Source organism: Musca vetustissima, unplaced genomic scaffold, assembly GCF_032173495.1.
Source record: "Musca vetustissima isolate MV318-11 ecotype Yass unplaced genomic scaffold, APGP_CSIRO_Mvet_v1 utg16377, whole genome shotgun sequence".
Classification (NCBI taxonomy): Eukaryota; Metazoa; Arthropoda; class Insecta; order Diptera; family Muscidae; genus Musca; species Musca vetustissima.
In genome coordinates, this window is record NW_026886869.1 from 49,650 (window position 1) to 75,303 (window position 25,654).

Below are 25,654 nucleotides of genomic sequence, written 5' to 3' on the forward strand. Positions count from 1 at the left end.
AGGGACTTTGGTGCCGTATATCGGACGAAAATATATATGGAAGCTATATCTAAATTTGAACCGATTTTCACCAATTTCAATAGGGTTCGTCCTTGGGCCAAATAAGTGACTTTTGCCAAATTTCATCCAAATCGGATCGTAAATACGACCAGTACTTTGTTTACAATTTAACATCTGCAGACGGACTGACGGACATGCATAAATCGACTCAGAAAGTGTTTCTATGCATATTCTCAAAAGGAACCATGTGTCTATCTCGTTTCCTTTTGCCTGTTACAAACATATGCACATAGACATAATACCCTGTACCACAGTGTGGTGAAGCGTATAATTACCAATGAACAATTAATGTTGTAAAGTGACTTGGGTGAAACGTGTTAGGTCGATTGCGATGTCCTCCGCCATACAGCTCGGACTTTACACTCAATCTTCTTTTGTATATTCACGCACAGAAAACGGTAACGAATGTGTTACATATTTTTTTCCTACATGAGTTTTTTCCTAGGAGCCCCATTAATTGTATATATTTTGAATGTCATCCTCATGACATGTGGATGGTATAAAAAGTTCGGCCGGGTTGAACTTAACATGGTTTCAACTTGTTTTAATTCAAAATTTTAGACAAGCTTTTTAACATCACATTTATATTCCCAATAGAATAGATAATTAGAAAATTATAAAGTAAGATTAATGTTCATGAAATATTTCTCTTATGCATGTCTTAAAATAAAACTTTGAAATTTCTTGGCTGTGTATCTAGACTTTAAATATATTCCGCCGAGTATACTACAACCAAATTATTTCCATACACGTATACGGCGGCAACGTTTTCGTTTTTGGTTTTCCGGCATTTAGAAAACAAAAGAAAAAGTTTTTTAGGCTATAAATTTACTTATATAATAATTTATAAACACACTTGTAAAATAACAAAAATAAAAAAAACGAATAAATAAATAAAAAAGATGGAAAATGGAAAAGGAAATATGAACAAGAAGATAAAGAGAGAAAAACTAAAATTATGAAGACTTTGAATTAGTGACAGAAATAATGTCTTAAGTTTTTCGACAGGCTGTGTATTTCTTTTTTGCAGACATAAGCACGTGCAAAGGAAGATATAGAGATACCCAATTAGGATATATAATTTATAGAAAAATTGTTTCAAGGGTTCCATAATTATTTCTGACAATAATTCGCAGGGACATAGATATTTCCCCTAGAAATATAAATGTTCCTTTTGACTTCTAATTTGACTCCTTTGAACTCATTTTATACCATACATATATAAACTATATTTCCCTTTTGTCTTAATATTTGCAATTCCCTCAATTTGCATGGTTCATTCACTTTGCTGCTTATTTAGTTTTGTTCCATCCATTATTTTCATTTAACACGCCCAGTCATTCATATATACCAGACATTTTCAGCCAGGCAGCCAGCAAACAAACATCAACAGTCAAGAACTTTTAATTATTGCTTTGTTGTTGCTACTGTTGGTGCCAAAAAAGCAACAACAACCACGAATTGTAGGAGGAACCAAGCACTTTGTTTTATTTTACAATTTAATTAACGAAGGGGGGCGATACACCAATTCCGAAATGCGGTCGTTGTACTGTTAAGTCGGTCGGTTATGTACATATGTCGTTAGAACAGTGGCGTTACAAATCATGAAATTTTGTCTGAACGATATTTGGGTGGATTTTATGTTTCCTATGTTAAAGTTATTGAATTACTGATTACAAATGAAGACGCAATGCATTTGTTTCGACTGTAAGAGGTCTTGTTTTATTGAGTATAGTTATGTTATGTCTGAATTGTGATAATAAGGCTGTACTCAATTTATTGAAGTTTTCATTAGAGCAAGTTGTCAATGAAATATAAAAAAATATTATGAAGATTTTTGTTTTGTACTGAATATTAAGTTGCCTTCGTCATATCAATTACTCTACGTAATATGCTCGGTATACGATTTGTCTATTCATATAAAACATATTAGGGTGGATATAAATTTATTAAAAAATTCCGAAAAATTCATGGATAGTTTGTTTTTTACAATTTTAGGTGAGTTCTTTATACTCAGTTCTTTATACTCTTACAGTAATAGGTGAGTTCATTATACTCATATGCAAGGGCGGAGTAAATACAAGTTATCAACATACGACCTTTGTAAAGCCACATAGCCCAATATGCCTGATGAACCGCTTAACCAACGGCGAAACCCGTCGCATAATGGTGGGTACGTAGGTTGTCTGCCGAAGACTCTTCGCCGCTTCCGCAGAAGTTGATGAAAGATCAGGCTTTGAGCCTCTGACTGCATCTCACACTTGTTGTTCATCCGGTTCATTCTGGCCAACTTTCGCCTTTGTGCCCCAGACAATAGCTTCTTTCTGGTTGTGAGTTAGGCGATATCCTTACTCACCTGCTCTATCACCTAGTCAACCTCTTCTCTCTTCCGACTTTCCAAGACGGTTAAAGCTGGGTCGAGATTGCTCTTCCCCTGCGGTTCCTCAATTCCGAATCAGTGTTGCTCGATGGCTGCGTGCTTGTAGCTGTACCTTCGACTACAGATGCCAAGGCACCCACGATCGCGAGATGAAGACGGGGCGTGACTCGTGGGCATTTCAACGACACCTGCCGGTACTAAGTTATTTAGGCTCTGCACCGTAACTTTATTATAATTTTCTACTTTATCCATTCTTGTTTTATACCCTCCACCATAGTATGGAGCGTATATTAGTTTTGTTTTTCCGTTTGTAACGCATGGAAATAATCATTTCCGACCCTATAAAGTATATATATTCTTGATCAGCGTTAAATTCTATGACGATCTAAGCATGTCTATCTGTCCCTCTGTCTGTTGTAATCACTCTAGCGTCTAAACGAATTGAGATAGTACGCCAAAATTTTGCATAGAGTCGTCTTTTGTCTGCAGGCAGGTCAAGTTCGAAGATTTTGGGGCTCTTGAGCGTGTTTTTCAACCAAATTCGCTGAAATTTGGTAAAATGGGCTCTTTTTGGATACCAAATTTCTCAACTAAAAATTATAACTTTAGGTCCACTTTTTCTGGTAGCCCCCATATAAGGTACCTCCCAATTTTCAGTTTTGGGGGGTTTTGACCGCATTTTTTCACTGAGTTGGCTGCAATTTAGTACTTTGAGTTCTTATTGGGTATCAAATCTCTCCACAAAAAAATATAAATATAGGTCCATTTTTTCGGGTAGCCCCCATAGAAGGGTAGCCCCAATTTTCGCTATTTTAGGGTTCTTGAACGAGTTTTCAACCGAATTCGCTGAAATTTGGTTCTTTGAGTTCTTATTGCGTAGCAAATACCTCCACAAAAAATTATAAATATAGGTCCATTTTTTCGGATAGGATTCCATACCAAAAAATTTTAATATTCGCCCCCTTTTTGGGGTAGTCCCCATATAACCCCCTTTCCATACCCTTCACCACACAGTGCTACATGGTATTATGTCTTTGTTCATATGTTTGTAACAGGCAAACGGAAACGAGATAGACACATGGTTCCTTTTGAGAATATGCATAAAATCACTTTTTCAGTCGATTTATGCATGTCCGTCCGTCCGTCTGTCTGTCGATGTTAAATTGTAAAAAAGTACAGATCGCATTTATTATCCGAATTGGATAAAATTTGGCATAGGTCACTTATTTGGCCCAAGGACGAACCCTATATTTTCGTCCGATTTAATATAAACGGTGCCTATATATCTTTCGATTTGCACGAAATTTGGTATAGCGTAATTAATTGGGTCTAGAATGATGTGTGCAAAGTTTCCTGAAAATCGGTTCAGATTTGGATATAGCTCCCATATATATTTTCGTCCGATTTAAGGTAAATGGTGAACCAAAGTCTCTATATATATAATTAATTGAGTCTAGAATGATGTGTGTAGTTTCCTGAAAATCGGTTCAGATTTGGATATAGCTCCCATATATATGTTCGTCCGATTTTATGTAAATGATGCACCAACGCCCCTGTATATCTTTCGATTTCCACGAAATTTGGCATAACATACTGAATTAAGCCTAAAATGATGTCTGCCAAGTTTAGTGAAAATCGGTTCAGATTTAGATATAGCTCTCATATACAGTTTCGTTCGATTTTATGTAAATGGTACACCAACGCCCCTATATATCTTAACGCCTTTTCACTTGTTTTGTTTTAGAGGAACACCCCGATAGTTATTTTTGGTCCGCGGGGACAGAAGCCCTGAAGGTGGATGATCAAACTATACCATTACCTATAGCAAACACTGGTTGTCCCCCACCTGGGGACGCGACCGCAAATTGGATTCCATTTGGTATTTTAGGTTATTATTGTATAGCAAATTTTCCTACAAAAAATGACCAATTTGGGTGCACTGTTGAGGGTAGCCCTCACACAACGGTACTCCCTAAATTACGATATTTTCGGGGTTTTGTTCGCGTTTTTCAACCAAATTGTGTGTGAAATGTTCGTACCAAAAACTATTAATATTGACTTTAATTTCGGGTTAGGCCTCATATAAATGGACTTTTTGGCATTTTAGAGATTTTAGCACGTTTTTTTCATAGATGTGCATTGGAAACTATATATGGTATCAATATCTAAATTTAAACCGATTTCAACCAAATTCCGCAAACATCAAACTGTACTTAATTTAGTACGATGTGGAAAGACTTGCCTTAATCAGACAAAACATGGGGGTTTAGTGCACCATTTACTTAAAATCGGACGAAACTATATATGTAAGCTACATCAAAATATATACCAATTTCAACAAAACTTCATTGACATCAAAGTGGGCCTAATTCAGTACCCTGTGCAAAATGTTGTCTCAATCGGACAAATACTGGAGTTTGTTGCACCATATTGATAAAATCGGACGAATATATCGTCATCATAAATGCAAACGGATGTAACAACACTTTTTCTAATTTTGCAGGAGAAGCAAAAAACGTTATAAAGTCTATAAAAATGGATAACAGCTGGAAGTTTTTTCAAACTTTAACCGCACTATAGAGCCGTATTTATTTTTTGGAAAAAATTATATTTTTTTAAAATGTTTTATGTCAGTTACGTCCTTTTGACATTATATATTCAGAAACAATAGGACGCAACTTCAACACAATTGTAGTACAACAAAGTGACTAATAATTATCCGATTGGGACTAAAATTTGTACAGCGTACCAAATTGAGTCCGGAGTGACGTGTGTTAAGTTTTGTTGAAATCGGTTCAGATTTAGACATAGCTCCCACACATATTTTCGTCTGATATTGTGTAAATGTTGCATTAAAGACTCTTTTTTTCAATTTGCAATAAATTTTGCATAGCGTAGAGTGATTTGTGTTAAGTTTCGTGAAAATCGGTTCAGATTTAGACATAGCTTCCGCATATATTTTCGTCCGATTTTGTGTAAATGGTGCATTAATTTCTTTCGATTTGCACGAAATTTTGCATAGAGTACTGAATTGAGTCTAGAGTGATTTGTGCTAAGTTTGTGGGAGCTATATCTAAATTTGGACCGATTTTCACGAAACTTAACACACATCATTCTAGACATAATTTGGTACGCTGTGCCATATTTCGTGCAAATCGAAAGTTTTTCGGGACTTTGGTACACCATTTACCTAAAATCGGACGAAAATATATATGGGAGCTATATATAAATCTGGACCGATTTTCATGAAACTTAACATACATCATTCTAGACCTAATTCAGTACGCTGTGCCAAATTTCGTGCAAATCGAAAGATATAAAGGGACTTCGGTGTACCATTTACCTAAAATCGGACGAAAATATATATGGGAGCTATATATAAATCTGGACCGATTTTCATGAAACATAACATACATCATTCTAGACCTAATTCAGTACGCTGTGACAAATTTCGTGCAAATCTAAAGATATATAGGGACTTTGGTACACCATATACATTAAATCGGAAGAAAATATATATGGAAGCTATATCTAAATCTGAACCGAATTTTCCCAATTTCAATAGGGTTCGTCCTTGGGCCAAACAAATGAGCTGTGCCAAATTTCATCCAATTTGGATCATAAATGCGCCCTGTACTTTTTCACAATTTAACATGGACAGACAGACGGACGGACATGTATAGATCGTCTTAAAAACTGATTCTATGCATATTCTCAAAAGGAACCATGTGTCTATCTCGTTTCCTTCTGCCTGTTACAAACATATGCAAAAAGACATAATACCCTGTACCACTGTGTGGTGAAGGGTATAAAAACATACTATTGTAGTTACGACCGTTTGAACTTCATTAATTAGATCGCTGTTTATTGGCGTTAGATGTCTAAAATTTTGTGTGAACATGTAGTTTGATTAGACATTTGATTAGAATAATCAAACAAAAAGTCAATTTTGAATTTTTCTGTAGTTACGTCCGTTTGCATATATTATGACGATATATCTAAGCTATATCTAAATCTGAATCAATTTTCTCTAATTTCAATAGGGTTCACTACCAAAAAAGTAATAATAGAGTGAACCTCAAGTTCACAATTAAGACAGGAAAGACAATAGTTTCGAATCTCGCCACTGATAATCATCAGTTTCTTTACTGCTTTAGCGATATTCCCCCATAATTTATAGCTTTCGAACAAACAAAGGATCCACATTACACTAAAAATTATACATTTCCACACCCACCTAATATCCCGTCAAGTCTGGAAATTTTTGCTGAATGGAGGTAAACGACAGAATAACAGTAATAACAACAACAGAAAATGTCTTTAATTGTTGATGAAAACGAGGTCTAACACAAGTACACACACTTGAAACATTTATTTTTCCTTGTTGCGGTTGTTGCAATTGCTGTTGTGGCTGCGATTTCAGAATCTTGTTGGCACACAAGTGTCCTTAAAATGTGCATTCGAGTTCATGTAGAAGTGTTTCTTTGCTGTTACGTTTGCAACGCGATAAGTATTCGCCCTGCTCAAGCCAATCCCCGGTTCTCTGCCTAGACGAGGGGCTAGTCTTTTCAAAAAAGAGTAGAAATAAAATTAAATTACAATTTTGCAACTAAAATGATCTTTTTAAAGGTGACAAAGACTCACTCCCTAGCATACGTGGTGTTTGTACATCTGCCCTTCTTGATTTGACTATCTCGTTTTTATTGCTCATTTTCTTTTGTGCGCTAAGCTGACATCATTCTGTGTTCCCCTAACTTACGGTGTTACCAGTGAATGGAGGCCTAACACAAGGATATTGTGTCCAAATACAATGCAATTGTAATGTAAATAACAACAACAACAACGTCGAGGACGACACCGACAACAAACACAGTTGCAGATACTTCACAGCGAGTGAGAGAAAGCTACTTAGAGTACCGGTTGTTAAAATCAATTCACAGCAAAGTCTTCAAATGTTCCGAGGGGAGGGTTTGTTTAATAAAAAGCCTATTGTGTCTTTTATTTTGGTGTCAAGGTTATTCATGATTTTATTTTCTCTCTCTCTCTCTCTCGCTCTCTTCTGCTTCTTCTTGCTTTAATAGGGACAAGGTTAATTTGTATTAAAGATTACCATTGAAAATCATATAAGAGAGCGAATAAACTGCCATTATTGTACAATTAATTTAAACATGAGCCTCTTGTGAGAATTTTTTTGGATAAATTAAAGAAAAGTGAGGGTATTATCATAAGAGTTTTATAAATATTAAAAGGGGAATCAAAAACAATAAATTCATTGCCTGTTCAAGGAGGTCAAACCCCTTCCCATATTAGGGGTAACTTGTATGGTTTTATACAATAAAATATCCAAGGTGAGGAGGAAAACAGAGTCATATTATGAACCATTAAATTTACTTTAATATGTTTATTTAAAATTCTTCAAATAAATATATTTGATGTTTTGAAACATTTTACAAAATGTTAATTTCTCTTTTTTATTTATTTTATTAGATCAATATGACATTCTCAAATATCTGTCACAGTTGAAAGTAAAGTAAAACAATTTCCTAAGAACTTAATAAAAAGCTTTTTTTCAATAAACAATCCTACACAGAAATTCACCTTGAGTTTTCAATGTGGCAAAGTTCGAATTTGATTGGTACACTGACCCAGACAGACCGCCATGTGTGGTCAACATTCCCTGTGGCTACAAAACAAATAAAGTTATAACAAAGTTTGGCGACACCAAGGGGACATTGACAATATTTCTTTTTTTGTTTCGTTACCATTCGATATTTTAGTGTACATTTTTGAGGGTTGAATTTGAGAGATATCGTTTTAAAGCAATTTCGTAATAACTAATGGAAAATTTCCAAATAAAAATGCGCGATAAGAAAAATCTTTCGGAGCAAAAGCGAAGCAAATTTTTATTGTATTCTTTGAGAAAATTTAATTTTTAAATCTTATAACACTCGAAGTTTGATATTATGTTGGGGAGGATTTAGAAAATTGAATATAAGTTATTGGCTGTGATATGTGGCTTCGTATTAACCGGCCAAACATTGACACCTTCGGGTACTATTGTAAATCTGAACCGATGTACACCAGTTTCAAAGTGGGCTCAAATTAATGTTATGTGCAAAATATTATCTCGTTCGGATCATAAATATGATCTCTGTGTTGTTTACAATAATAAATGACGGAGATTCAGAATCCGATTCAGAAAGTGTTTATATGCATGTTTTCAATAGAAACTATGGACCCGAATGTGTCAACATTCACTAAAAAGAATGGTTACACTAAAGAGATTGGTTAAAAAAATCAAACAGTTAGGACAAATTCGTTAGGTGAAGAATAAAACAAGAGTACTTCGCTCACGAACAAGTAAGAATATTGCTGCATCAACGCAAAGAATAGTGCTGCAGCAACATACGAAAATGATCCGGAATTCCATCAAAATCATCTGAACTCAACTCAGAAAAGTGAAAGTGTTCGGCTATCCTCCACTCTGGGTATACAGATAGTTATATGAAATAAAAATACAGGGAACATACCAACATTTGGACCTCTACCGACAACTACAAATTTTAGCAATTTTTAATGGGGAGTTTTTCTGAAATCTAAAAACCCCAAAACGTGGACCGATATTGATAACGCATTGTGGATCATGTTTATAAAATCCTCAATTTACCGGGAAAGCTATAAGAGGCTATACCAATATAGATCACAACATGTAGGAATTACGAATCTGCTCGTTCAGTATGAAAATTGTCAATGCTGAAAAAAATTGCTTACGTCATTGCTTGCATCGCGTAGGGATTACCGAACATTTACAGTTATTATTATGAGAGATGATATGCCTAATTGAGGACCGATATAGCTGAATTTCGAACCTACAATTTTTGCATCACAGTACCTTCCTTCACTGTAATTATTAAAAATAACGAAAGTCGGTAGGTATAGCCCACATACCTAAATGAGGGTCGATATAGTTCATTCCCGAACCTAACGTTCTAGTTTTTTTATATCGACATCCTCCTAAGAGAGAATGATTAAAACAGATGGGTAAATCGACAATTTTTTGGGAGGGAAATTCCAAATAACAGCAATTTCGGTTGAAAATGCGCTCAAGAACCCCAAAGTTCGGAATATTTATAATATTAAGTGGAGAGATTTACTACTCAATAAAACCTCAATGTACTAAATTACAGCGAATTCGATCGAAAAATACGCCCAAAACCACAAAAATACTGGAAATCGGGGGTACTAGAAAAAATGAACCTATATTTGAAATTTTTAGTGGAGAAATTTGATACCTATGAACCCAATGTACAAAATTTCAGCGAAAATTGTGGGAGGGGGAGTGGTATCCTTATATGTGTAAACGTAAACCGATATAGCCCATCTTCGGACTTGACCAGCCTGATGACAAAAGACAACTCAATGCAAACGTTTTGCTATCTATTTCAATTTGTTTAGAGGCTAGAGTGATTACAACAGACAGACGAACGTGCTTAGATCGTCATAGAATTTTACGCTGATTTTTTGTTCACATATCTTGTTAATTACAACAATAACATAGCGCAATTATTAATGAGTTTTTAGGTTTATCATTGGCGCACAAATACGAATTTTACATATGGTTAATGAGTTAAGGTTGCATTTCAGGGGATTGAATAACGACGTTTTTATGGCCGATCTACGAAAAAGTAATTGGTCCACGGTACCATGTGTTCATAGTTATTCTAACAGATGCTTAAATTTTTTGATGTCAACAAAATTTTCGGTTATACGTTTTTGGACTAAGTTATTTATCACTTCTACTCGATCATTTTTCAGAAAATCGTATATCTATACATACATATAATTTTGGAATAAATTTCAGGTTATGAGGAAATAATTGCCATAAAAATTTCTAGTGTTATATCCCATTCTGCATGATTCGATTGAAGAGTTAACCTATTTGATATTCGAAGTATTGAGTGATTAGGTACATATAATAAACAAATATTCCATTGGTAGATAATTATAGGTTTATTCAAGCGAAACCCTGAATGGAGACTGTGTGAAAATTATTATCCTTTAATATTCTTAGTAAAATATTTTTCCCTTAGCTCCTTAGCCAATAGTATACAAATGCTAAAAATTCTTAAATCATAATTTCTGTAAAAACACATTTACTGACTTAGCTTCTCTGCATTGCTGAAGCAAGACAAGTGTTTGCGGTTTTTCCTTTTCACTTTCTGCATAGCTGTCGTTTCTACTGACAAACAATGGACAAATGTGGCTAACATGATTTATTGCTTAACTTGCTAAAGAACAAACATTCCACACACACACACACAAAACATCATACATACATAAATGTATGTATGAACGATTTTTTACTTCTGTCCATCAACATCCAATCCAATGTCAAATGTCTTTCTTTTGTCATTGATGCGTCGTGACGGGTATTTTGGTCTGTCTAATGGTAGTGTGGAGGACAAGCACACATAGCAGTGCTCGTGTATGCATACAGCTCCTTTAAAGATATGCGATAGGATTTTTGTTCGCCCGTATGTGTAATACTGCTAAAAAGGGTCACATTTAAGAGATCAAAAACGCCAAAGAAGAAATAGAGTATACTCATGTGTTTTTTGTTTACTTAAGCAAAGTAGCGGATTCAAAAATTGTCTTGGTGGAAATATGTAAAAGGTTGAGGATATGGTGTTTGCATTGATAAAATAAATAACTTATTTTTGTATAATGCGATCAGAGAGAATTTATTTTTTTAATCAAAACCTTAGAATAAAACCAGTAAGGAAAGTTCAAAAGTCGGACGGGACGAGACTATATGATACCCTTCACCACCTTGGGTACATACAAGAGATGCTCATATGTTCAATATCCTTTAGATAGAATAGACGATATACGAATTGGCTGTAATTTGGTATTTTAGGTTCTCATTGCATAGCACATTTCCCTACTAAACATGACTAATATTAATTAGAATAATAGCCCTTATATAACGGTACCCCCCAAGATTCGTCATTTTGGGTGTTTTGGACAAGACAAGTTTTTCAACCGAATTTGCCATAATTTCTTATTGGGTTCTCATATCGATCCCTGTTTTATTATAGACGCAACTAACGGTAAATCATCTTTTTCTCACCTTTTTTCGGTATATTCAGGTTCTATCAGAACTTAAATTTTCTCCTAGGATCCCCCATTAATTTTACATATTTTGAATGTTATCCTCTTTTTAGGGGGTATAAAAAGTTCAGCCGAGCCGAACTTAATATCGATCACAATGAACCACAGGATGGTAGCCGCACTTCTTTCAACATAACGTAACCTACCTATCATAGTTATTTTGATGGTTCTAGGCTTACCAAAAGATGTGGGTATAATTTAACAAAGGGTCTGTTCTTTGATATATTTTTCAAAGATGATGACAATAAATCATGATTTATGTATTGGCATAGGCTCAATATAAGATCCAGACCGATTTTAGGTATTTTGAATACCCAATATAAGTAGTTTGGCCCGGCTTACTTTAACAATGTTATCATTCGTCTCGTTGATTTGTATATAGCAAACCTTCATTCAAATTTTATTGAAAACTTCTACTTCTTTTATAGGCAAGCAACTAATCGAACTTCCAAAATTTGGAACTGCTATGGATGCTCCAATTTCTATACAAATTTTTGTTTTCGTTGTTTTTACCATTTGAAGGACACCTTGGGCTAAACCTATCTTAGGAAATAAATATATCCTGTTGAACTTTGTTATTCAGGCAAACCTACATATATATGGTCATTATAATGACGGCAGTGTTGCTCTATCTAATATCCTTAAAACAAAAATAACAGCAGCAGCAACAACAACCTAGTCACTAGCAAATCATTATTGGCAAGTGTAGATGGATGGATGTATGTATGTGTAGGACTAAGCTATTTTGTCACAATTCGTAAGTCTTAGTGTCACATGACATATCTGTCAATTAATCTCCATAGTTTTTGTTTTTCTACTTGACTGTCTGTCTTCCTATGTTTCTGTCATGGTATTTGTAAATATTTGAGCTCATGCTCTCGATCATCATATTTCATGGCTGGAATGTTGAGCCATTCAAGAGAATTTATTATGGCACTGTTTTTGTTTATTGTGTCATTCATCGTTTGGCATGATTTCACCTTCTCATCCTTGGTGTTTCGTGTGTTATTCTTTTCGCGTTTATTCACTACGCATTAAACGAACGAAGGAGCGACCGACCAACTCACCCACAAAACAATAATTTATCCATGCAAACATTGCCAACTATTTGAGTGCATACAAAAGTTAGGTTGTTGTGAGATAAACGTGGTGGCACTCTGACACATTGGTCGCAATAAAGATAACGACGAGACGAGATTTTTCCACTGCCTGACAAGCCTCATAATAAAGTTTTGCCAACAGTAAAAGCAGTATCTTAAATTAAGTGGATTTGAGAGTTTTGCGTGTGTGCATTTATTGGTTCAGTTATGTTAGGGGGAGCGAATCTTTCAAGAAAATAATTTCGAAGATTTTTAGTAGATACTATTTCGTCAATACCTTATTTCGGATATTTTACCTATCGGTATTTTGTATTGAAATTTGTTCTACTAAGAAAAAGTATTTCTAATTTGCGTTCCCCGGTAAACATTCTAGGTTTCTAGGCTTCAATTACTCAGTAATATTTTTCAAGACCCATGTCTTTGCCAAACTTATTACACTGCTCCATAGTTATTGTTTATGTAGATTTACCCGACATTGTATAATCTGTACCAATTAACCTCAATTTATCTCAATTAATATCACTCAGTTTTGCATTCTGGCTGTAATTTCATTGGCAGTGTCACTTTATTGTGTAAACATTCTCAACAATGTCATCCAAGTTCTTTGGGATGTTCGCACAGCAAAAACAGTAACACAAAATTACCTCGTGTACATCCACTTTTTGTTTGAATTTTAATATACGCAGGGCGAGTGTGTGTGTGTGTATGTACGTATGCATGATTTATGTACAAACACACACACACATGCAGGCATGCAGGACATATTTTATAACAATATCACGTCGAATATAACAATGCAAACATTTTATGTTGGTTAAATTGCTTTCGTCTTTATAAGTACCGTCATATAATTAATTGAAACATAAACGAATATTTGCGTTTATATGATTCGCATGATGAACAATATTCGGATATAAAGGGCCCCATACACTATACATCATGCCTTACAGCATTTATCATAGTATATGTTATTTTTTGAAAGTTTATTTATGTATGTGTGACACACACAATGCATGAAGAAAATCAAAATAGTTTTGATTTTGAAAATGAACCCCTATCAATCTGGTGAATAATATTCATTTTGAATGTTGTCAGTAAATAATTTTGTGTACAACAATAATAAAATTGTGACGGAATAAAAAACAACTTAATTTACGACTCAAAATGCAATTTTTGGGACAAAAATCGATTTTTTTGGAATATTGATTGAAGAGTTTGCCATACACTAGTCAATTTCACATATACAAAAAGGGGTTCATCGGCATGACGGCATGATTTATAGTGTATGGGGCCCTTAAAACTTATTTAAGTATGACCTATATATAGTAGAAAAATAGTAGAAATTTTCTGAATAATGGAAAATATACTCAAATTAACCAGGGAATGATACTACTTACTATAACCTTTAGTCAAAATACAAAGGAATCCCTCATCCTTAAGTACGACACTTCTAGTAAGGATAAAGTGTCTTCTCTTTAGAAAATAAAGGGTATCTCGCATTATTGTCAATTTAATGATAATTCCTTAAATCCATTATTAACAATTTTATTTGTTTTGCTTGCTGAAAACCCAAACAAAATCTCATCCCATAATCGATTTATCATCATGATTTTCATTTTATCCTCCCCATAAAATCTTTAAAATACTTAAACCATTTAGGTCTGGGGTAAGAATTTTCTGAATATTAATTAAGTCAACAATTTTATTTTTAATATTTTTCCTTGTTGACCATTTTCATTAAGGCCATGTGGTGTGAATTTATGACAATTGTGAATGCAAATAATCCTTCATTTGGAAACGAACATCCCACTTTTTTTGATGATGGTGGCAAATGGTTTTTGAAATGAAATCCTAAAGACGATTAACGCGTGATGTGGCTATTGTTGTTCTTGTTGTTGGGCAACCTTTTTAGCCATTAAGAAAACGGGATTTTTTGTTGGTTAGTAGGGATTGTAAGAGGCTTTTAGAATTCATGTCAGGTACTGGACGGTAAAACTTTTACAAAGGTTGTGCCGTACACAATCCTAAATTACAATACAAAAGAAAATGGGGAAAAAATCTGCTAGCCAAACAATCTGCTTTTGTATGGCTGCAAAATATTCTTGTTTCCTTTTTTGTGTTCAAAGTTTTTCTTTTTTTCTTGAGAGGTATGTGTATTAGTGAATACTGATTTAGAAGGAAATTGGTAGGAATCGTAGTTAGAATGTAGAAGTTGTCATTAATGGAAGGTTGATCAATTGGAGTCTTTCGAAAAAGAACTGCTTATAGAGAGATGAATGGAAACATGTAAGTAGAATTTCACTGGCAAATGCTGGAGATAAATAATTTACAATTGCTGAAAAGGAGTATTCCTTGTTTCATAATACTACATATACACATACATCCTTTGAAAATCGCTACGGAAATTTTTGTCAATGTGTCCACACCCACCAACCACATACGGAACTTTAGAACCAAAATAAACAAAATCAGCTCGAACATAAAAATTCGCATTTTTCAATGTCTGAGTTTTTTAAAGTGGAAGCTCTATGAAGACATTCATGACTTCCTTAAAATCATTAACTTCAGCTGAAATTTTAAATCAACTAGGACATAAAACCAGTAAGGAGAGTAGTAAAGTCGGACTTGGCGGACTATATGATATCCTTCACGACTTTGGGTATATTGTTCATATGTATCCCAACAATTTCACTGTCTATCTTTCTTCGGAGGAACATACACATGCCTTTCTGGAACGTATGCTAAATTATATTTCATTCGGACAGATTTAGAGTCGTTTGCTTACAACGGGACAAATATATGGAAATCGATTTATAGCAAACTTGATACACGCTATTCAGCGTGCCGCACTGTTAAAAATTTAACTCCAATCAAACACCCGTTCGAAATATATAAGGAAGATATGTCTCAATTTGATACGTTGTGCAAAATTTCATGTCAATTGGAAAAACATTAGGAGTTTGGTGCACCTTTTAACTTTTATGGGGGCTATATCTAAATCTGAACCGATTTTCTCGAAACATAATACCTTTTATTCTAGACTTAATTCTGACTCCATGCCAAATTTCGTGCAAATCGAAATATATATGGGGACTTTGGTACATCATTTACATTAAATCGGACGAAAATATATATGGGAGCTATATCTAAATCTGAACCGCTTTTCTCGAAACTTAACACACATCATTCTATATTTAATTTAGTGCGCTATGCCAGATTTCGTGTAAATCGAATGTTGTATAGAGACCTTGCTGCACAATTGACATTAAATCGGACGAAAATATATATGGGAGCTATATCTAAATCTGAACCGATTTTTTTTCAATTACAACAGAGTTCGTCCTTGGGCTAAATAAATGAGCTGTGCCAAATTTGATCTCATTCGGATGACAAATGCGAACTGCACTTTGTTTACAATTTAACATCAACAAACGGACGTATAAATACGCAAAAAGTGATTGTATGTATATTCTCAAAAGTAAGAATGGGTCTATCTCGTTACCTTTTGACTGTTACAAACAGGATGATGCTCCCAGGACCACTCTAAAACTTCCTCCGCTAACTCGCAAAAATCTATTATAATTGAATCTTTGGAGAAAAAACCTCATACTCTACAATGATAAAGTCCAGAAATATCATATTTAACCCCTTGACGGCAAACCTTTTAAAACACGTAAATATAAACTATAAAGTCACAACCACCACCAAAGCATTTTGGATATATTCTCAGAAATCGAATTATATTCAAAGGACATCTGTGTGTACATGAACCTGAGATTTTTTACCACATCATTGGAATTTAAATGCATTTTCCGTTTAATTTCCAGACTCTACTTCTTTATTGAACTACACGCTTAGGCACTTAACATATATTCGCTTTGTGGCATGTTCCAATTTTTTGGATCCCGTTCACGGCACCCAAGTCTATTAATATTTAGCAATTAGAACAATATGCCACATTGTTGTTCAAATGGCAGCATATTGTGGCAAGAAGCAAAAAATGAAAAACAACAACAAATATTAACGGTAATGCTAATTTGGCGAATGTATATGTCTCCCGAATGACTTGAATACAATATGAAAATGGAATCAGATCGTATTAAATAAGCATCAACATATTTATGTTTATTAAACACTTTTTTTGGGTTGTTGGTGTTCTCTTTTTATTTTTGCATCCTCACTCCAAAACGACCACTGTTTCACATCACCACCAGTCATTTGGGGATTTTCGTGCAAAGTGAAAACACACAACCACCCACCCACACAATTTGTTCGTTTGGTAATTACAGCCAGCAGTTCTAAGTTATCTACCACTTACTTTGTTACTTCTACAACGACATAGAGGACGACAAGAACGACAACAGCGACAATACGTGCAACAGCAATCGTAAATAGCAAAAGCAACTACGCAGATTCACTCTGGAATCTGCCAGTTAGTGTGTTTTTGTGAGCGTGTGTACAACAGAAGGTCACATAACATTTTTGCTGCGTATTCCAAAAACGCAATTAGAAGTTGAAATAGGTGCTACACCCCGATGCCTGATGTATTTTTCGTAAAGTGAACACCTTTTCCGTTGTATTGTGACGCTTGGATTTCAGTGTGGCTACGAGGTTACCCCGGCATCTAGTTGAGATGTGGCAAAGGTATGAAAACAACACGGCCACAAATGGCTCTATTTATGGATTTTATGTGTGTCTCACGCGATTTACGTGGCATATTCGTCGAGTGAAACATGTGGCAGGCCGTAAGTGAACGAAGTTTTATCCTGTATGAGAGTGTTTTTGTAATTACACACAAAACACAGAAGAAATAGGCAAGTGGAAAAAGGAAACGTGTAACACCACGTATGATGATGGAATGGAACAATAATGTAAACATATAGAGAGGGAGATTCATAGCTACCATTCGTTCACTCACATATCATGCTAGAAGTTTACTTTTAGGGAACAAGTTTTGTTAAATGTTTCGTGTTTTGAAAGAAATAAAACACATCCTTGGCAATAGGTATTTGTCATTTAAATAATAGGCATTTACCTATTAGAGACGTGTTTTATTGAGTTTTAAAAACATAGTGACAATATAGAATCTGAGTCGATTAATAATTATTTGTACACTTATATGTAACAATTCAAACATTCAATGGATCATAGATTTCAAGAAAATTATGCAAATAATTTCTAGGTTCAAATTTTATGACTGGACTACATAAAACATCAGGTTGACATTGAGGTTTATTTCATTTATTATTATTTTTTTAAGTTATGTAAAATCCACTTCAATATTATGTTTTGTACAAAAAAAAAATCATAAATACCAACAACGAAAACCAATAAATAACGGACGTAAATATATATATGGTAGCTATATCTAAATCTAAAACGATTTCCACAAAATATGCCATTCTCAATTCAATTCGATTTTCAAAATTTCCAATGAATTGGACAAACCTTGGGAGTTTGGTGCACCATTTACCTAAAATCTGTCGAAAATACATATGTGAGCTATATCTAAATCTGAACCGATTTTCACCAATAGGATTCGTCCTTGGGCCAAATAAATGGGCTGTACCAAATTTCAACCTGTACTTTTTTACAATTAAACATCAACAGAAGGATGGACTGATTGACACATAAGCCGACTCAGAAAGTGATTATATGCATATTCTCAAAACGAAACTATGGGTCAATCTCGTTTTCGTTTTGCATGATATAAATATAGCAACAATGATATAATAACCTCTACCACAGTGCGCTGAAGGGTATAATTATAAATCGGTAAAATTACCAGTTATAATCAACAAAAAAAAAAAAAAATAATAATAATCGCCCATGTGACATGTTCCGAGAGCCCTGGTTTCTACCAGAAAAAGTCTAATGATACTGGAACGTGTTAAAAAAAGCATTTATGGATATTTTGAGAGAAGTTGGTCCTTTCATACACAAGGGTACCATTCCCGAAAGCCTGCGCTTAGCAGCTACCTTAAGATTTCTGGCTGTTGGTGGGTTGCAGAGGGAAGTGGCAAATGATTTAAATATAATTGTTGATCGCACAACAATGTGTAAAATATTGTGGAGGGTAATGAAAGTCCTGGAAGACAAAGTGTGTGCAAGCTGTGGACAGCTGCAGACCAGGATCCAGCCATGATGCTTTTATTTGGCATATGAGTGCAGCTAGGCAGCATTAACAAAAAAGGAAATGGTATGCAAAATAGTTGGCTTCTAGGGGACAGTGGTTACGCTTTAGAAACATTTTTGATGACGCCCATAAACAAGTGGAGCATGGATCTTGTCAACATCGATATAGTAAAGAAACATTATTAAAAGGACTATTGGAAATCTTAAAAGTAGTTTTTTTATAGATTCTGGTTGAGTTGCCAGATTGATCTCAAAAATGTTACGCGCTGTTTTTGATAAAAGGAGCCCTTTTTTATTCTCTTTAATTTTACTATAAAAACTAATGTGAATACTGTATTTTTTTAAATAAATATTGTAAAAACACATTAAATATTACTTCAGCGTTCTTCTTCAACGTGTACGTGCTCAGAAAAACACGTTCGATCTCATTTCGTTTTCAATCCACAAGGCTATATGTGCTCGAATTATATTCCCAATATTTTTTTGGGAATTCGGAATGGAGCACACCAAATTTGGGAAAATGTTTCACATTCGAGCAAACTCGAAATGCAGCACATGGGCGAAGAAATAAAATTAATCGTTCGTTATTGATAACTCAGAATAGTTTAGATCTCAATTGACCATCTTTTCTGTTTAATAACAAAATTAATTGCCTAAATCTCATGGGTCTCATGATAACTGGAAAATTTTGTCTATGTAAACGATTTAATATTTAAACCACAAACTGTAATTAGAGCCAAACATGAGCCACTCTCAACGTAGAAAATATGATGTGAGGGGGTGACTTTCTCAGCCGTGTCGTCATCATTCAAATTAATCTCAAAAACAAATATTCCATTTTACTTACCTCCAAATCATCTTTGCTGCTACTAATGGCCAGGACACCGCTCACACTACCGCTGCCGCCGCCACCGCCACCACCACTTAAGGACAACTTTCGATTACGTTCACGTTCTAAACGCAACAATATCTGGGCATTTTGTTCACAAGTGTATGTGTGTACCTTGCGGCGTCGCTCCAAGCTATATTCATAAAGGGGGCGCGTTGGATCCGGATTCAGTTCAGCATCTGAACCAGCATCACAACTGCACAAGGACTGATTACTACGACCCTTGCTGCGACGCAATGAACCACGATTTTGAGATGTAACAAGACGTTGTTCGCTGATGTGATTCGAAAAGGTGACATTATTTTGATGAGCGGAACGCTGTTGTAAATGTTGATTGCTGGAGCTATCATTGCTGCTAGAGGCTGTTGCGCCTCCGCCTGTCGTTGATTGGTTGATGAGATTGTTGGTATTCAAAATACTGGTCATGGCCGAGCAACTGCCAGATCGTAAGACTTGCATCGCTGTGTCCGAGTAATGGGATGAGGCTTCGTAGTTATCGAAACTAAGATCCTGACCCATCGTGCCACTTAGGCGGGCACCATAGGCAGCTGAAGGCATAATAGGCGGGTAAGAGGGAGCAATGGCGGCCGCCGATGTGGGACTAAAGGACCGCAGACGTTCACAGGCTCGCAGGCTACTGCGCAGCACCGGTGTTTGACTGCCACTCAGGGAACTTTTCCGCTTCGAGGGTGACACATAGTAGATTTCCCTCTCATCAAACTGGATCTCACCCATGGAAGAATTATGATTGCCGTTTTCACTGATATACTGGGAACTGCGTCCTATTGTGGTGGCTGTGGCAGTGGTACTGGTCGAGGAACTGCCACCACTCGTGCTATTCATGTGAGGATGATCTGTAAGGTTTTGCAATACTGGATGTCTATAGCTGCCATTACTAAGGCTTTGGCATAGTGCCAGGGAAGATTTGGGTTCGGGTGAGGAATTACAACTGGAACGATAGCTGTCATGTGAGACTGTCGAATGTTGTTGCGGCTGCTGCTGTTGTTGTTGATGATGATGGAAACGTGTTGTTGTATCGACCGAACGTCTTAAATCGGTCATTGTATTGTTAAGAATGGTAGTGTTGGTGGCTGAGTTTCCACCTTACTGTTGCCACTCCACTCTTTGATACGATGATTAAAAGTTAATCTGTATTCTTCCTTCTGGAATAGATTACCTGCTTTGCTGTCTCCACTTTACATTAAAATCTGTGCAAATGTTGTGCTGCGGAGTAGGAGGCCATGTAAACTTATTGTCATTTCTTGGGATGTTTCTTCGTCCTGGTTTTTTTTTCGAGAAAAAAGGATGTGTATGTATGAGCGGTTATTTCTTGCTTTTGTCCTTTATCCTCCACAGTTTTTGGGTCTTGGCCTTATCAAATATTCATGGGGCAGCTGTCGTCTGTTGCTCGTTTGTACACTATCACTGTGTGCGTGTGGCAGTGGTAGAAGCGTTTCGTTGGCGTATGTTTCTCTTCAGTTTAGGTTGATGGCCGTCGTTTGGTTCCTGCCAACTCTGGTCATGCCTTCATTTGCATTCAGTTAACGTAGATTGCATGTAAATATATTCCCAACTTCCGTTCAGTATAATATAGCTTATGATGATGCCAGACGTTCTCCTGGGCTGGTAGCTGGTTATTGTTTCAACTTACTTGCCAAATGTGGGAGTGGCTCAGTGGCGCTTAACGATACCAAATGTTGCCGTCGTCGTCGTTCGGCTGCCACTTAAATCCGCAAAATTTTCAATGCACAGCTAATTCATCCCCATTCAACTTGAAAACAGTTGAATCCTTTCAATATTTCATACAAATACCACTTGCTGCTGGGCTATTAAAATTTTAAATTTTCTTGATCACGAGAATCAGAATGCAACATTCGCCAAGTGTTTCTTTGCGTTTGGGTAAATGTCGCTGCCTTTTTATGCCGGGGTCTTAGTGCATTATCCCCCTTTTGTTGTGTGGCATCGCATTGCTCTCATAAATAGCAAATGACTACAATTTCATTCCCAAAGGAAGAATGGGGCAGCACTTTATGGCTGTATCTACCGCTCAAGTTGCACCTTCATTTGCTGCATTTATTTCGCATTCACCAAGTGACTCTTAAAGGATTAGCTTCAGTTTAGATTTCACTTGTTGTCATTGCCTCTGTTTGTTATACGTCCTTTGTGTGAATGTTGCGTTTTCTTTTTTCGCTCTCTTTATCCTTGAAGTTGAGCTTTTGTTGATTGCTTGCAACGTTTGCGTAATTTTATGTTAATGCAACTGCAATTTTTGCAATTTTTTTTCAGTTGTCTTTTACTTCTTTTGTTGCTGTTGGTGCCTTTAACAGTTCTTAGGTTACACTTTTTAATAAAACTCTTTGCACCATAATCTTGGCCAATGTCATTGTTATCGCAAAGTTCTCTCTCATAGATGTTGAGTTGACGTTTTACAATAAGAATGGGTCTGCATCTGCAAGAAAAATATAGAAGGCAAATATTAGGTTTTTATTGCAAATGGATTAGGTTAAGGTAATAGGAGAACGGCGAAGTTACAATGAAGACGAAATGCAAAATAAGCCATTATACGTTTTTGAGAATATCGTATATTTGATTTTTAATACAATTATATTTAATTGAACATTATTTTCGTTTTTTTTCTGACAACTTTTACAAATTCTGTGAAAAAATAATAAAATGTGTATTTGAAAATGAAAACACTATGAATATTTGGAAAAACATACATATATACTTGAAAGTGGTAAAGTATTTTGCAAAATAGTCAAATAAATCCTCATAAAGTAGGCAAAATAGGCAAGCCAAACGCCAAAAAGAACGCTATCAATCGATTTTAGTATCTTATATGTAGATATTTATATAAATGGAAATTCTAAAATATTTAATTTTGTAATGAAGGCTATGTAAAACTATTTACCTAGCTAGTACGGTTACATTTAAGTCGTTAACCCAATTCAATTGTCAATTCCCTCGCTTATATGTCAAATAAATCCTCATAAAGTAGGTTAACCAGGTAAAAAGCTCTAATTTATATGCCGTTTTATATGTTAGAGACTTCGAAATGCTAAATAACAAAAACTTGGTTTGGAAAGTGGGGCCACGAAATGCTCTAGTTAGGTTTGGGAGAGCTCAAATTAGATAGTTGTCAGTACATGGAATACATGGAAGTGTATTTGGAGAATATTTCTTAAATATTATATTTATGGCCTGTTGTCGAGCTTCCGTCAAACATCAAGGATTAAAGTTTTGGAAGTGATGAAATTACTTCCGAAAACTGCGAACAGAAATGTTATTGCCGATGAATACTGGTATAAAAAAGTTGGGGGATATTACAGTTGAAGGGAATTGTGTCCGCTAAAATTATATTTTGTTAAATTAGAAATACTTTGAGAAGTTCGTACGGTTGGAAACTGCTAGGTACCTCAAAAAATTTAAAATGTGTGGGACTATTATGTAAAGGGATATATCAAAACAAGGAACCACAATAGAATTTTTCATAAGGAAGATTTACATTCTATCCGCAGAATACGTTAAATTGAATAGAAATGCTATATAAAAACTATGACAACACAAAAATCTATACTAAACAAGTAAAAGCGTCATTTAAATTCGGACAAGCTGGACTTTTTATACCCTCCGTCATGAGGTAGACCTTTACATGCTGCGGCCTAAGCCATGGTAAATGTTTGGTAGAATGATTTGACGCCCAATGTTAACGATGCTCTATCTTAAAGATGGCGAGACCTTTCGTGATTTCAATTTCGATCGAGCACTTTCAATTTGGTACGAGCGTATTCGATATCGAAATATCCGATAAAAAGCATCGGGTGTATTCGGGTACCTATAATAGGTTTCAAAGACAGAAAAACAAACCAAAATTTATGAGGTCTCTGGTAAATATTTCGAGGTCGAATTTCAAGTAGGGCTGCCCTTAAAAATTTTCCTGTTTTATACAGATCTGACAATATCTGGATCAACCTTAATAAGTCAATATTTTCAAATATTTATACCCTTCACCACGCTGTGGTACAGGGTATTATATATTTGTGCATATGTTTGTAACATGCAAAAGGAATCGAGATAGACCCATGGTTCCTTTTAAGAATATGCATAAAATCACTTTCTGAGTCGATTTTTGCAAGTCCCTTAGTCCGTCTGTTAATAATACCGATTTTATTGGTCGATTTAGTAGCGCGTTGAATCCAGTCTAAAACGACTAGAGATCTAGAAGTTTTGTTAAAATTTGTTCAAATTTAGATATTTGGAAATGGTGCACGGATAGATATGCTAATGGTGCACAGAGGAGACTATGTTTGTTCGCTTTACATGAAATATTGCAGAGAGTATTGAATTGGAATCGGTTCAGGTTTTAATATCACATCCGTATATTTTCCCATTCGGTTTCATGTAAATGGTGTGCCAAATAACTACATTTTTTTTCGATTGGGACGAATGTGTGCACAACGTACCAAATTGGAGCTAAACTAAAGCATATTGGATTTTTTAAAATATATTCAGATGTAGATATAACCCCTATGTATCGCCTGAGTTTATGAAATTTGTGCACCAAATAAGAAAGATTTCTTCCAGTGCGGTAAAATTGTAGAGAGCTCGCTGTGCTGCATGTAGATTTCGCCCGATTCCTCTTCAATGGTTCTCCAAAGTTATTATATCTGTTCTATCTATAGGATATAAGCATCTCTGGTATGTGTATGTGCCAAAAGTGCTGAAGGGTATCATATAGTCAGCCCGTGCGACTTTTGATCTTTTCTGACTGATTTTTATACACAATTTAAAGAAACACTTTAAGGGGACCCCCCCATTCTCGGGGTCAAAATTGTTGTTGATATAATTCGAATCTACACTAATTAAACAATGTCCCTACAAAATTTCAAGTGAAAATCTCAAGAACTCTTGAAGATATATCCGATTTATTGTGTCAACATCAAGTGACGACTGAAGGGCTTCTTAAACTTTAAACGAGTTTTTCTCTAAACATTTTTTTGCGAATGGCGGGCACGATAACTCAAAAACTAATAATCCAATCGGTTCCAAATTTTGCAAGGCTTCTCTGGGAGTGTATAGCTCTCGTATGAACTAGGATAAAGCCAATCGGTGAAGATCTTCCTTATTTTTTAACTTGGTTTTTGGTAAAAAATCGGCGATTTTCCAAAAATATTTTTTCAAAGGTCCACCATTTTGTTAATTTTAGAGCGAAGTCTATAATCCTAGTTCATACGAGAGCCAGACATGTACTCTTTCTAACACCGTTGGAATTTTCGGATTCCGATGTTCCAGTGAGGAGTTATCATGCCCGCCATCAAAAATAAGGACTTTTCTTTAATTACAAAAAACACAACAAAACAATAACAAAATTTTTTTGTAAATTATTTTTCTTCTCTTTTAAATCTTCAATTATATATGTGCAAAGTTACAAACCTCCACAAGCATTAGTATTGATTTACCAGCCCATTTAATATCTTGAAAAATTACAATCGAGAATGGGGGGGGGGGGTTCCCTTAATCAATAATTTCGACAACAATTTCTAGTTCTCCATTCATAATTATGCTTGTATTTGTTCTGGCCAATATGTGCGTTTGTGTCTAGCCTATAATATAGAAAATATGTTTTTGACAGATCGATTACCGCTTGTCTTGAAAAATTCCGATCGGATGGTGCCATACAGCAGGTATGATCGTATAGAAATTAATTGTTAGATGGTGAAAGGTTAGGTCTTTAGTGAATATTTCGAGGTGTTGGAATGTCAAGAATTTCAAGTAGGACTGTCCTAAAAAATTGTACTGTGTTAAAGTGTTCTAGTAAAATTTGGATCTAGTTTGATAATACAATATTTTAAAATATTTTTGAAATGACAGAAACAATTCGGCTCCTTTGCATTTAGAAATCCCTTAGTATATTAAATT

At 35.2% G+C, this 25,654-nt stretch overlaps 1 protein-coding gene across 1 annotated transcript in view; it reads right to left on the reverse strand.

The window, feature by feature from the left end:
- LOC133334352 (putative uncharacterized protein DDB_G0277255) overlaps positions 1 to 20,797 on the reverse strand; it is a 31,888-nt gene extending 11,091 nt beyond the window's left edge. The window contains exon 1 of the mRNA XM_061542642.1: positions 19,694 to 20,797. Within this exon, the coding sequence (XP_061398626.1) occupies positions 19,694 to 20,797 (1,104 nt within the window). The remainder of the gene's footprint in view (positions 1 to 19,693) is intronic.
- Positions 20,798 to 25,654: the final 4,857 nt, after the last annotated feature.